Source organism: Colletotrichum siamense, assembly GCF_013390195.1.
Source record: "Colletotrichum siamense strain Cg363 chromosome Unknown KSG_Cg363_contig04, whole genome shotgun sequence".
Lineage (NCBI taxonomy): Eukaryota > Fungi > Ascomycota > Sordariomycetes > Glomerellales > Glomerellaceae > Colletotrichum > Colletotrichum siamense.
The window spans coordinates 4,072,022-4,086,605 of record NW_023501017.1 but is presented as its reverse complement, the minus strand read 5'-3'; the positions used below and the strand labels follow the sequence as shown (position 1 = coordinate 4,086,605).

The 14,584-nt window shown below is 48.3% G+C and overlaps 1 protein-coding gene across 1 annotated transcript; it reads right to left on the bottom strand.

Moving 5' to 3' along the window:
* Positions 1–633: 633 nt before the first annotated feature.
* On the bottom strand, positions 634–2,041 carry aur1 (Inositol phosphorylceramide synthase catalytic subunit aur1; the record flags this gene model as incomplete). Its single annotated transcript, XM_036638846.1, has 2 exons — positions 634–1,579; positions 1,626–2,041. The coding sequence occupies 2 exons, from the start codon at positions 2,039–2,041 to the stop codon at positions 634–636; spliced, it is 1,362 nt and encodes a 453-aa protein (XP_036496502.1).
* Positions 2,042–14,584: the final 12,543 nt, after the last annotated feature.

The window sequence follows — 14,584 nt, the reverse complement described above, 5'->3', positions numbered from 1 at the left end:
GTCTGTGTGCGATGGGCGTCGATGTGGCGTGGCTGTGCGGGACTATGGATCGCCCGCATCAAGCCACTGGGAGGGATTACCTGGGGAAATTTACCGCATCGACAGCACTCTGTTCAACGTCACTCGATGGTGGGAACTTGTGTTTCGAGAATTTGTCTCGTATTATTTTTGATGTCTTCGTCATCATCAACTACATCAGTAGCGACTGCTCAGATACCTCTACAGGTGGTATGCTCTCCTCTTGTCTCTCCTCCTTCCGCATTACTTCGGGTTCGACTCCCAACTGGCCGGACTCCTGATGGCACCTCCCTCGCGAGAGACCATCTCAACAATGAACACATTATATGTACGGGGGTCTATGTCTCCCAGTTTCCCCATTCCGTGTGCGCCCCAAATCGACTCCTTGGGTCTTCTTCTGCTGGTCGTGATGATGCGGCCGTTACCCTATCCAAGCCTGTCGAGATGCTTTTTGGTCTCCGGCTGTTCTGTCGTTTCCAAAATACCACGATTGCGCCGTTGCTGTGCTGCTGATGCAAATGGTACAGGTAATTCAAAGTGGTATCCGTTTTGAATCGTAAAAGTGCAGATGAGAATGGAAAAGAAAAGTGTAAAAAGAGTTGATCGAGTCCTGCGCTACCTGACAGCGATTTCCTTCAGCTGAGGAATCTCGTATCGGTCTGCGTTGGGCTTGATCTCGATGCTGAAAATGCTGCGGCCGGATTCTTCGGAAAGTGCGGGGCTCAGGCTGCCGCTGCCCCGGCTTGAAGAGCTGTAACTCGAGGTGCTACCAACGGTCCACTCGTCGCTATCGGAGCTGGTACGGCGTTGGAGGTACCCCATGTTGTACATGCGGCCATATTCCTCGTCCCAAATCTTGGTTTGCTCGCCAATCTCGACGTAGTCGTACTCCCAACGGTTCTTCTTGTCGGCCTGCTGCTGAGGCAGGAATCGGGACTTGGCGTAGTAAAAGATGCCGGCGGAGAGGAGGGATCCGCCAACCAGGTCGACGGCGTAGTGGTGGTTGAGGTACATGGTTGCCCACCAGATCCAGCCGACGTACAGGCAAAAGAGAGGGCGGAAGCGGGGGAAGCAGTAGCTCAGGAAGAGCGCCTCGATAACGGCGTCAGCGGCGTGCAGGGAGGGGAAGGCGCCGAATGGCACGGGGGCGGTGCTGAAGCTCGTCGTGTACATGTCGATGCCCAGAATGGCGTCAATCCTGGCCAGGCCGGCGGGGGAGCCAGACATGCCATACGCAGCGGGAGCCAGGCCGTGCTCGTTCTCGTACCACGGAGGAGTGCAGGGGAAGACGAGCTGGATTGTAACGCCAAGGACGTTCAGCCAGCCGAAGCACTTGGCGAAGACCGGAAGGGTCTTGGGGGCGGCGAAGAAGAAGAGGAAGGCGGCGCAGACGAAGGGGGCACCGAAGTGGCCCAGGCCGTAAGGGATCCACGCGAGGATATCGAGAACGGGGTGGGTGTGGGCGGACAGGATGTTGGACAGGTTCGCGCCATAGAGGACGTTCTCGAGGGCGGGAAGGACGCGCACCCAGATGTGGGGACGGTATTTCGCATCAATGAAGCTATTCCAATTAGCTTCACCCTCGACAAATGCTTCAAGTAACTTACCGGCTACAAAAGAAATAAATGAGGTAGGCCCATATACTCAATCCAGGAAAGAAGAACTGGCTGGTGAGAGGAACGGTGAGGAGAAGCAGACCACCAGCGACGGCGGCGGTCTTGATCAAGGGCGCTGAGGGCGTGATACAGAGGGAGAAGACGATGAGGGCGACGAGGATGATGTACTGCAGGTCGAGCAGTCTCCACTTGTGATTCCTCAACTTTGACAGGGTCTCGAGAGGGTTGAGGGACTTTTGCAGAGATACAACATCTTCGGGGCCGCTGGCGCGCTTCTTCTGATTCCTCTTTGCTCGGTTGGATCGGTATCGGTGCGGTATGGGGTTGAGTTTTGCGAAGTTGATGTTGCCGGTCCACAGGGACGGAAGAGTGGGCTTCCCTTGGAGGAAGCTGGCGAAGTCGCGCATGCTGGTTGCTCAGGTCGAAGGATGTCGGGAAGAAGTGAGAAGGCGAAGACGGTGTGGCGGGAGGAAGTAGGTGACTGGGGACCCAAGAGGTGAAGAGGTCTCCCAGGTGTCTGTTCGTGGTTGTCCGACTAAAACCCAAACATCCAGTACGGTTTTTTTTCTTAGTGGGCGATGGTTCCTGTGTGGTTTCCCGCTACGTCATGTCCCAACCCAACAGATATCGACGTGTACGTATTTCCCAAATTCCTAATCCTCTATTCGTAGTGAAGAATGTCCGCCGAAGGGAGGGAGCTGTTGAACCAACGGACGGGCAGAGGAAGGCAGGCGAGAGGATTTAGAGAGGGAGGGGAGGAAGAGGTCAAAAGAGAATGAGACAGGCGACTAAGTTACTGTGAGTGTGGATGACTGAATTCATATGTACGATGAGGCAGCGGAAGGGACGGGCACGGCGGCAGGGTAAGGCAAAGTAGGTTAAGTGCAAGGCAAAGGACGGAATAGAGCAGACGAGACTTGGGGGACTTGGAGGACAGGGCAGGGTCAAGGAGGCCGGCCGAGCAGCGTACTCTACTCCCCGGGGGTGTGGGTGTTGAGAGAGTTGGGCGTCCAGAGTTGCGTCGAGGTACCAAGACACCAAGAGACGGCGGAGAGGTGACCAAGACAGACCAAGCCGGCCTACGGAAGCGGCGGGGACCGGGGTGCTTGTCAGAGGCCGAGAGCTTTTGGGTGTGACAGGGGTGGACAGGTACTTTGCGCGCGCATGTCGAATGTACCTTTTGTGAGAGGTCACTGGTGCTCTTCCCCTACGCAGCTGACCAAACCCAGAGCCGGGCAGGGGGGGTGGTCCGCTACGGCGCGTGGGAGCGCTGGGACTGGCGGGACGCTGGCGGGATTGGGTGTCGGAATCGAATGAAGATGGAGCTATGATGCTGAGTTGATTCATTCGGGGGGACCCTGAACCTGCCTTTCTTGGCGGGTACATGGCGTCAAACCTTGGGTCGTACCCGTCCTTTTTTTCTCTCTGCTGAGTGTGTTCACTGTCCGTCTCTTTCTGCTGTGGCCCCCTCAGCGGAGCGGTGCGGCTTGCAGTGCATGCTCCACGATCCGTCTCCAACGGCCAGCGCTCAGCAGCCTATGATTCTCGTCTTTGTGAGGCTTTCTGCTGCTGCTGCTGCGAAGGATGGCAAGGCAGATGCCAAGTTCACCGCGCCTTGTCGCGCCTCGCCCTCGCCCTCGTCTCGTTTACCATATTCAGGAACGCTGCGATCGGGTGTACGTACGTTGCTTGCTGCGTTGTTTCCCCCAATAAAGCGCGCCGGCTTGCCGGATCTCACCGGCGATCTTTCGGGACTTTAGTCAGAGACGGACGGCATCATGACTGACTGAGTGGCTGCAGCATGGAGTCTCGTGTGTCTTTTGTCCGTGTCTGACAGCGACAGCTTGTGACTTTTGGGGGCCGGAGGTGCCTGCAACGACCTGCACCTCACCTGCGAAAAGGCGAAAAGTCGCACACGACACTCACATTGAGGTCAGAGAGGCAGGCCCAGGACGCTCGGATGCTGCGGGTCGGGTACAGGTACTTGGACAGGTTCTTGATCCAAAAGGCGGGGCTAGCAGGTACTTGCTTAGTGAATCACGGACGCACGGGCTCATTGGAAAGAAACAGCAGCCAGAGAGAGGGCAGGGATGCTCAATGCACTGATCGGAAGGCGCGTATCCACCCCGCCCCTTCCCTTCCTCTGGTCTGCGGCCTGCCCAACCCAACCCGCCTTACGTGATGATGCGACTTTGCAGGACGCCACGGCCAGGACCGACGAGTCCGCCCCGGTCAAAGGAATCTTGGTGACGCCGGGACGGAGTCATGATCCATTTTTTCCCAGAGATTTTTTTTTATTTTCCTCACTGTCTCTCTCCCGACCAATATCCCACGGCGTATCGCGTGTTGTTGTATTGTCGCGCACAACCTCTTACGCTACGGAACATCTCCGTTGTGGAGCGCATCAGTTGATCTAGAAGCTGCAGATGCTTCCTAGCAGACGACGTTGAAATTGCGCTTTTTGCTTGTTTGCACTTGTTTTACCCGCATCGATGGGTTCGTCTTTTGTCTGTCTTTTCTTTCACTAACCGTCGCAGAATCTAACAGGCCGACCAGCTTCGTCTCGTCCGTCGCCAAACCCGCAAAGTCCACCCCCGGCCCCAGTCCATCCATCGGTCACCATCGGCCATCGGAGTTTGCAGTGCACCTAAATTACGCCCACACGACACACAGGATGGCTGTCGCGTGCTGATGATGATGGCCGGTCTGGTCTGGTCTGGTCTACAGGGCTGACCACCGACACCCAATTGACCCAGACCCCCTGTTCCCAACAATCTTGTTTGACATCCCCGGTCAATACGTCGCACTCTCAGCAACTGAAGAAGAAAGAAATCACACTGACGTCTCTTCCTTTGCGGCCCCTGAAATAAAATCATTTCGGTGAAACAGCTGCCACTCACCCGATTCTAAGATTATCGTCGTCCTCAACTCGTCAGCCTCCGTCGTCCCCCGTCCCGTCGCTGCTGCAGTACCGAACAAACAACCTGGACAATACTCTGCGCTGCGGACTGGACTGCGGACTGCGGACTGCGGATTACGCTGCGTCAACCGCGAGGCTGGCTGTCCACCTCCCGGCGCCGGTACGACGACGGGGTCGACGGAAGCGGGTGATGATGGAAACATTCGGGAATTAGGCCTGGTGTGGACGCGAATCTCGCTTTCGGGCCCCAATCGAATCGCTGCCCTCGCGGAGTCATTGGGTCAACTTAGCAGCGCCATCGTGGGGTCAGTCACAAGAAAGAGTTGTACGATGCGGATGGTCGGGCAGCCCGTTGCGATGTGCCCTTGGGTGGCCTGACGAGAGGCGTTACAGAGCGTCGCTGTCAAAATGGGGCTTGAAGTCAGTGGCTTGCAATGGCTTCAAGCCCAACCGCCCTAGAAGCACACTTCCAAGCAAGAGCCAACGCCAACGCCAGCGTGAAAGCCAGTGCTGCAGTGCCGGTACACTTATCTAATCGATCGTCCGCCGTCACCGGCACCGAGGCTCAAGTGCGGACGGCTCCTGGACTCCGGTCCGACCGACAGTCAGCACGGCTTGAAAGGGGGGGCAGAAAAACACTCTTTTGTTGTTGCTAGCCCCTTTCACGCGGCTTGCCGGCATCATCGAGGCTCTGTGAGGTGGCATCACCCTTGATGATTCAACAAGCGCGACAGAGAATGCCATCTCAACTACAGGTCATGATGCAATAACGTCTGTCAAGTCTATCAACAACAACAAGCGCCACAGCCTCTCCTTACCGCCTTGCGTGTTGCAGTTTGCAGCGGTCAGCCGGCGGGACCCCCAGACTCTCCTGCAGTGCGGTACGTGTATTCGTGCAAAGATGGATTAGAGGGAGCCAACTGGCAGTCGAACTGGATACGCCGTATGCGAAATGATTGGGACTGCGGTGACGACGACTCTTTGTCTTAGCGCCCACCAGGGGACAGACCAGTCGCAGCCCGCCGCAAGTGTCCGCGTGTTCGCCCACCAAAATACTCGTTAGCCGGCGAATGCGAGCAAAAGCGAGGCAAGCCACTGGCCGCTGGCGATTTAGTTGCCCACTGCAGCCAGCTCGCTCCAGCTGTGTTCCCGTAGCTGGGTGGCTGCTGCAGGGCCCTAAACTCGGATCGCTCGGCGTCTGAAGTACCGGTACCTCGACCACCTCGGGCGAGCCCTTCCAGCCCCACTACGAGCTGCCGGTTGACTTCATCTTCTTTTTTTTTCGCGTCTCCACCCACCTGGCGGACGATGTTCCTGGACCCAGGTGCAGGCTCCCAACCTCGCCCGAGGTCGACCATCGACCCAATCCATCCATCGCATGTTTGGTTCCCCACTGTCGTCATAAATTTTCCACCTAATTTTCAGGCCTTTTTTTTTTTTTTTTTTTTCTTCTTTCTTCCTGGCCCGCTTGTCCGCTTGCGGAGGGAAAAATTGTTTTTTCGCTTAATCCCGGGGTCCAGTTGTTTCCCGCGCGACCGCCCTCCGCCCAACCACGAACGTCTGGACGCCGCTGTCCGCTCTTGTCGGTGTCGGCCAAGAAGCCTGCTCCGTTTTACCGTTGGCCGACTCTTCGCCCATCTCCCGCCGGGCGACAGGCTCAATCTCGCTTTGTGCGTATACGCGAGGTGCAGATACGCGGATACGCAATTATACGCTCGTCACCACCCAATAAGGTGCGATATTCTCGACCGTGGTGGTCTCAAAGCCGACCGACAGACGAGACGGGTACACGGACGACACGGTCGTCAATTGATGGGACGATAGGCACCATCACGTTGACGGTTGATGGGAATGCGGCCGGTGCATTGCACATGCAACAACGAGGGTTGACTGCAGCGAAACACTCTGCGCCTGAGGTCCTGCGGCCACGACAGAAGGGCAGCAGCATCTAGACTAAATTGAGGAAACCCCTCCAACGTCTTCATCGCCAATGTTACCCCTTCATACCGCGACAGAATCAGATTCCAAAACTCTCGTGATATCGCATCCTTCTCGCATCACTTTTGGCATCCCGCGCCAACCCCCCAAACGGCCCCTGCTTAGGGGTCGTCTCTCCCCCGCTAACTTGCATGCCCGCCAATCGAAAAGACGCCGTTGCACTCAGTACATCCGCGGCACACACCGAATGCGAAACAGAGACTGACTGACTGCCCCTCGCTGCAAGATGCGAATCGTCGAGCTTGGGCCGCGCCTAGCCCGACTCGGTGCGCGGAGAACATCAGATAAGCATGTGGGATGTGGTTGCGATGGTTACCATCTCGGTCATGCGTGCGACAGATACATTCGCTCGGCGGAGTTGAGGATTGATTACCTATATTACCTGCTTACACAGCAAGTCAGACGACCGGCGGGCGGATGCAGCAGCGCTCGCAGAAGCAACGCCGTGTGATTTGTGAGCAGACAGTCGAGCGGTATTGCGGACTTTGACCATGCCGAGCCCGACGACTTGCTGTGCGCCACATGGACCGAAAGGATGCTCTCCCTGGCCTTCTGGTCTTGGCATTGCTGCAAGCCACACAAATTAGGGATTTCCTCTCGACACCTCTTCGCCGCGCGCGCCATTGGTAGTCGCCGGCTAGCAGCCACTCACAACGCGCCAACGTCTGACACATGGGCTGTTGTTCCCTGCCGCAAGTCTGGAAAGAGTCACCATCATGGATCACCCATCGACAGGACGGCGACCATTGAACAGGACGAAATACCCGTTGAGAGCTTCGGCAGGCATGACATTTTTAAAGTCTTCACTCGCAGCGAAGATCAACGAAGCGTCTTGACTAGAGACATCGTCAATGTCCGTGGTCGCCGATAGACAGGACAGGCGACCACCCGCCTGTTGCAATCGTTGCCATCATCACCATTCTTGCGATTGATCGAGAGCTCATTCGCACTAACCAACAGCTCACCTCCAATACACTCACATGGCCTGCAGGCCCTGCCCGTCACCGTATCATCTTGTCTCACCGCTCAACCCAAATACAGCAGTTGTCTGTGCAGATCCAACTGAGAAAGGCCGGTAGTACTCATCGTCATTGCGAAGGTCCAGCGCACTTGGCGGGCTTGGCAGTTTGACACCGTTTTGCTGCACATTACAGAATACACACACCGAACATGGCAGCCGGTCACGCTCGCGCGTACTCGCGTAACGTGAAGGTGACAGGGGCCTCGGCGGAAGTGTTTGCAGCAACCTCAGCCAGTGTCGTGCGTCGGGTGTGCGTTGGTCCCCGCTGATCTGAGCCAACGTGCCAACCCGGCAGCACACGAGATGGAAGACTGATTGAGCACTCGAGAAATCTCCCCCCTGTGGTATTGCACTTCAGCATCCACTTCGCCCAGAGCGTTTGCGGCTGCAATCGAGATTGTGAGCCTGCAAAACTAAGATTTGATGGAACGAGTCCGACATGCCTTGTTGAGCGGACATTTTCCACTCCCTCTCCTCCCGAAGTGCCCCATATTCCACCTCGGAACCTTGGGAGCGGGACCTGGGTTGGCGAGGCTCCCCGAAATGAGCCTCTCCTTTTTGCTGGAATCCTTCCAATTTTTTTCACCGGGCCCTCGGGTCCGCCATCGACTGGAGCCTCCTCTTCGGCTGCGAGCTTGGGCAGCCCTGTCTTGGATGATGGATCAACAAAAAAGAGTGTGAAAACACGCGCAGCCGCCGTCGCGCACAACCTCCGAGTGATCCGGGTGCCAAGACCCGCCAGCAACTCCGTGATACCGCAGCCGCTATAGGTATCCCGTAGGTACCATGGTTGGTCTGCCCACGAGACAGATTCAGTCCCTCGCGGTCGGTGAGAATAAGCTTACACTCACGAGTCGCCATCTCAGCCCAGTGATTTGCGACCCTCCTGCCGTCTCTCATGGCCCGGCTATTCGCTGCTGTCGTCTCACATCATCCATGCGTCTCGCACGTTCCCATGGCGAGTCCATCCGGCCAACCAAGCGGCATGTTGCTCGTGAAATGTGACATTCTCATGCAAAACACAATTTGCCATGCTCACGGTCCTTTGCCTTTGATTGTGGCATGAACCAGAAGCGACGTGGCTCCTGTGGCCGAACTGCCGCCCAGGGTGTCTCTTTCACAAGCGGCTCTTATTGGTTTCCATGCGCATGAAGCTGTGACAACCCTTCCTGGCCGTTTGGGTTGTCTACCGCAGTAGTGTCTGCCTCGCGACTGGCATGTGCCTGCCGTGCGCGCGAGAGACACTTGCCAGGATGGGAGGGGGCACGATGGTTCACCGCACAACAGGATCAGCCCCGTTCCAGAGTGTGGTTCGACGGGCCTCAACACCAGAGATGGGACTCGTCCGAGGTTGCGCGAATACCTTATTTCCGACTCAGCCGCCTGTTCGTCCCCCTGAGTCGGTACTTTCTACCACACTCCCACCCGGGCCCGTGCCGGCATTCGGCGTTAGACGGAGCCGACTTGATGTAGTAATCACGGGCTAGTCTCGCGGAAAGACCGGCCGAACAAAGGAGGCCTAGATCCTCGGTGGCCTGCCACAGCACCGAGATTCCACCGCTAAGCTCTTTCCGTAATGCCTTCGGCGCCGCAATGGAGTTTTGCTTGCTGTCGTTCTCGACGTCAAGAAGGTTCATGGACGGCATTCATCAGTCTTGGCAGCCAAAGCAACATGGCCTTTCCATGTTTCCACCTGGCCCCCCCTCCTCGACCTCTCTACATTGGACAAAATTGTTTCAAGTCACCCGAACGGGAGCATCCGGTCGGGCACGTTCTGTCCTCATTGGAAGGGGACCTGAGCTGAACACCCGCCGATCACTTCTGGCTGTGGACATGCCTCGTGGGAGATCCTTGGTGAAGGGGGCGCGCACGCATAATGACTCTGCAGCAGAAAGTATGTTTTGCCCGTGCTGTCATACCTGTCTTGGCGGGAGGTTTAATCCTCTGGCCAGGGCCTAGATATGGTTTACTCAACGTCTGGAAGTTCAGAGCAACTTTTTAATTTCTTGTTCTGCTGTTTTATTTATACATTTGCCTTTGTTCTGTGATGTTCTGGAGACAGGCGAGAGAGTTCATCCACGTCCGAATAGTGTGAGAGATGGCCACACTTTGACCTCCTTATATATTGCCCCTGTCAGGAAACATGGCACGTTCTCTGTGGAAAGATGGGCGGTTTAAGCTATTAGAGCTCTGGGGAAAAGCGTAAGGCTCAATGCTCTGCGTGCTTAGGCCCTGATCTGCCACATTCTCGTGTTTCTGGCGCCTTCGCTACAGCTGCATAAAATAAGTAAAAATGCTGTTTTTTACTACGCTATTCTACTTTAGGCCTATTTTTTACTATATAACTTAAGAAGAAGCTAAAACGATATATATAGATACTTAGATCCCTCTAGCTATTATACTATATTAAAAATTAGCTACTAAGTAGTAAGATTAATACTCTTACTACTTAGAAAAGCTTAGTTACTTAGTTTTCTATTTATAAGGTTATAAAACGAAAAAAGTAGTATTAGTTCTATAGAATAAGATTTTAAAGTTATAATAGTAATAGAGAAGCTAGTGAGGATATTAGAGAGGGATATTCTTTATTATAAGATACTTAATAAATCTATTAATATAAAGACTTTAAATAAAAGCTAATCTTTTATTTACTATAGAATATAGTAAGCTTAAGATAGATATTTATAAGTTCTTTAAATTAGTAATAAATAATAGCTCTAATAAGGTATAAATAGCTATTTTTATTACTATTACTTTTAATAATATTATTAATAATAATAATAATAATAAAGTTAACTTAATAATATTTAAGTAGATTATAATTTACCCTAAAAAAGCTACTAAAACTATTTAAATTGCTAAAGCCTTACTTATTAAGTCTAATATTAAGTTTAAAGATATCTTCTAACTATTAAAGTAAATATTTAATTTACTAATATACTAGCTATACTAATATAGTATTAATAATACTTAATACTAATTAGTTAAGTATAAGTTATTAATTATATTATATATCTTAGCGTTTAGAGAGCCTTAATATAATACTACTTATTAATTTAAAGTATTATAGAGTATAATATTAAGAAGCTTCTATATTATAATTAACACCTTTATTAGCTTCTATAAAGAAGTAATAACTCTACTATTAGAATTATATATCTTATTAGATATTAAGCTTAACGCTAAAAACGCTATCTTTAATAAATATATTAGTACTATTAATAAGATATTAATCTCTATTTATATACTAATTAGTTAGTAGAAGAGGTTTTTTAATTAGAAAAGTAATATCTTATAAAATATCTTTATTATAGTGAAGTTTAACTATATTTTCTTATATATACTTATTAATATAGAGGGTAGTATAAATAATAAAACCCTACTTAGTTATACCTTTATAAGATCGTTTAGAGTAGAAATAAGTTAATTTTATCTTATTAATACTAATTTTAGTAAAAATAATACTAATATTATTATGCTATTTATTAAGTAGAGATATTACTTCTATAACTACTTTAAGTTAAATATAAAGCTATAGTTAAGGAAAAAGTTATATAACTTTACTTATATAAAGCTGAGGAGTATTATTAAGAGGGTTTTTAGCTTAATAAAGTAAAAATTTAAGATTATAAGGGGTAAGAATATAGCTAAGTATAACTTTATAACTTAGGTTAATATTATATATATTATAATAGTAGTATAAAACTTTTTAGTAAAATCTAATAGCCTATATATTATTAATATATAGTAAGTAGAGGCTTTTAAGAAGGCTAAAAATTAAGTGAGATTATAGGTAGGTAAGAGACCTAAATATAAAGTTTACTTTAATTTTACTATATAGCTATAAGAGGTATATTAATAATATCTTAAGAGGTAGAGGGATAAGTTATAATAGTAAAAATTAAAGTAGATTACTATATAGTTAATTAATTTAGTATTTTATAGTACTTAATAGTAGCTACCCTTAATAAGTAAATATTTAGCTTACTTAGCACTTTCTAACCCTCTTAATATTAATATTAACTTTAATCTTATTACCCCTTTTAACTTTATCTTAATATTAACCTCTATAACCTTCTTCTTCACTCTATAAGTATAAAAACCTTACTACTAAGATTAACCTAACTAATACTATTACTCTATAAGAATAGCAGTTTATTATCCTTCTCTTATAAACTATTAAATACTACTACTTTTATTATTATTATTAAGAAGAAGTTTAAAGCGTTAATAACTCCTTTTAACTTAAAGTTAACTTTAAGTGAGGTCTAATATATATTAATTACTTTCTAAATATTATTAGAGCTAGTAGGGCGCTAGTAGCACCTATTAGTGAAAATCTACTTTATATACTTACTTATATAGTTTATTACTAATATATAACTATCCTTTCTCTTCCTTACTAGTAGTATAACTATAACGTTTTCTAAAATCAGCTAGATATTAATATTACTATTTACTACCTCAATCTTATTTAGATCTTATTATTAACTTATCTACTTATAGCTATAATTATTTAACATTATAATAGGTATTTATATAGTAATAAGTAGTATTATACTTAATACTATAGTAACTTATAAGAGAAGTAAATATACTATTACCCTAGTTATTAATACTCCTACTAACTAGCTTATAAGCCTACTTACCTCCTTATATATAGTAGGTTAATAAGGGAGTATATCTCTTACTTCTATAATATTCTCACTAGTTACTAACTTTAATAGCTAAATTAACTCTAAAAGTATCTTTATACTAAGTAAACTATATTACTCTACTTATTAGTAGCTTAAGTATATAGTATATTAGTTATATTAATACTCTTAAGTTATTAAGATTTTACTTAATTTATTATTATACTTAATACTAAAAAGTCTTATTAATACTTTAACTTTCTTAAATAAGGTATAAGTAGCTCTATACTTATTAATAAAAGTTTTAATAGAGAAAGGGTTTCTTAGAAACTTTACTATTAAAATAAGTAGAATAATACTTATTAGCTTCTCTAGTATTACTATCTTTATAATAATACTACCCTATTAATACTTAAAAGTAAAGTATAAGAACTTATTATAGAAAGCTAGCGTTTAATATATCTTTTTATTTATTTAATTTTACTAAGTTAACTAACTAAAGCTAGATTAGCTAAGTGTTAGTAGAGATAAAAGCTTATTAATAAGAGGTCCTTTATCCTCTAAATTAAGAGGAGAAGACTTAGCTACTTAGATCTTATTAAGCACTATTTTTTATATACTAAGAGGGCTATTATTATTATTAAAATACTTAAAATTATAGTTTATTTTATAGATTACTCTAATATATAAAAGTACGCTTAGAAGATATAAGATCTAAATATTTAATATTAAAATTAGTAAATTTAGGTAGCTAAAGTTATATATTAGTAATTCTATATTTACTTAAGTATAAGGAGTTAGTAAGATATTTATCGTTTATAGTTACTTTAATACTTTTAGCTAACGTTAACTTAGCAGTAGTATATACGCTATATCTATACCTCTAAAGTAGAGCCCTCAAGGGGTCAAAAAACACAAGAATGTGGCAGATCAGGGCCTTAAGCAGTTTTCTGGGGAACAGGCTCTACTTTGAGTCTAAAGAGAGGAAAGCTTGGCCATTTAGCAGGCCCGCTTGGCTACTTGGACTGCTTGGCGCCAATGCTGTAGTTGAGATGAAGAACGTCTACCTGCCGTACCCGCCTGGCGTGAGGCTGTTCGCATGACAGTAGTCTCCTTCTGGGGGAGGCAAATCCACTGGTGGTTGGCAAGTTCGATCACGCGGGGGTGGGAAGCTGTGACCATGTAGCCAGATGGCATGAACTGCTATGATGTTTCTAGCCGTCGGCGATGGAAGCTGGAGGGAGCTCTGCGTGCTGTACGGCCCTTGTTGTTGGTCGGGGAGGGTGTCCAGGGAGTCTTCTCCGTGGGTAGAAGAGGGGGGCGAATGGCGAATGGCGATTTTGGAGATGGATTTCCGATGAATTGGGTATCCTGTCTGGGGAGGGATGAGCTTAGCTGAGCTGATTTCCTTCTTTGGTCATTGGGGGAATAGCTTGCCCAGGGAGGCGACTTGGTTTGCCAAGACCGTCTTCGTGCTGCCGAGCAATGCTTATGCAATCTTGCTCGTCTCTGAAGCTGTCTGAGGTGGTTGAAGTCTTCGTGAGTCTTTGTCTTGGGCAGACTTGGTCGATATGGTCCTGAGACTGCATTATGGTAGAAGAGATGACCTGAGGCAAAACTTGATCCGGGGTCGCAGGGGTGAACTGAAGACGGGAGGCGATGTGAAGCTGAAGCTGAAGCTGAAGCTGAAGCTGGCATTGAGGCGAGATCTATCCCGCCATGGACACTGACCATATTACCCAAAGCAGATGTTCCTAATCACGTTAGTCTTCCCTTTGCCGTCTCGCACAGATGGCCAGATCTCCAAATCGCCATTCCGAGCCATCAGAAACTCCCCAAACGGCATCTCGAGATACCGCATAATCCCCACGCCACGTCCGTGTCGTCTCTGGCACAAGCTTTCAAATATTTCTGAACGTTGCAAGAGCCAAATCCCACACAAGCTTGAGCCTCTGAGCGGTCCAACGAGCCTCAGCGTATCACTAATTCAGGAACCTACCCTCAGGACCTGCGCCGCATTTGCCGAATCAGGATTTAGGAAGTGGTAGTACGGCATGGCGCTGCAGGTCTCACGCGCGCGTGACCGGTCGGGGGACCCAATCATCGGGGCCGCGGTGGAGACGAAAGTCTCCGGAGCGGTGGTGGTGTTACGTCGCCGGGACGCGGGTCTGCGGCGCGGATGCGGGCCGGGGGGCGTTTGTGAGACCGCGTGATGAGGCTTTTTCTCCCGAACGGTAGATAGTTCAGGGGATGGACTATCAGTTGGTGACAATCTATCTTTTGGATCAGGTACGCTGCGGTCGACCTGCCTGATGGAGTTAGGATGTTGATTGAGGCTGTTGAGAGGTGTCTTGGTTGTTGCTTGGGATTGATATAA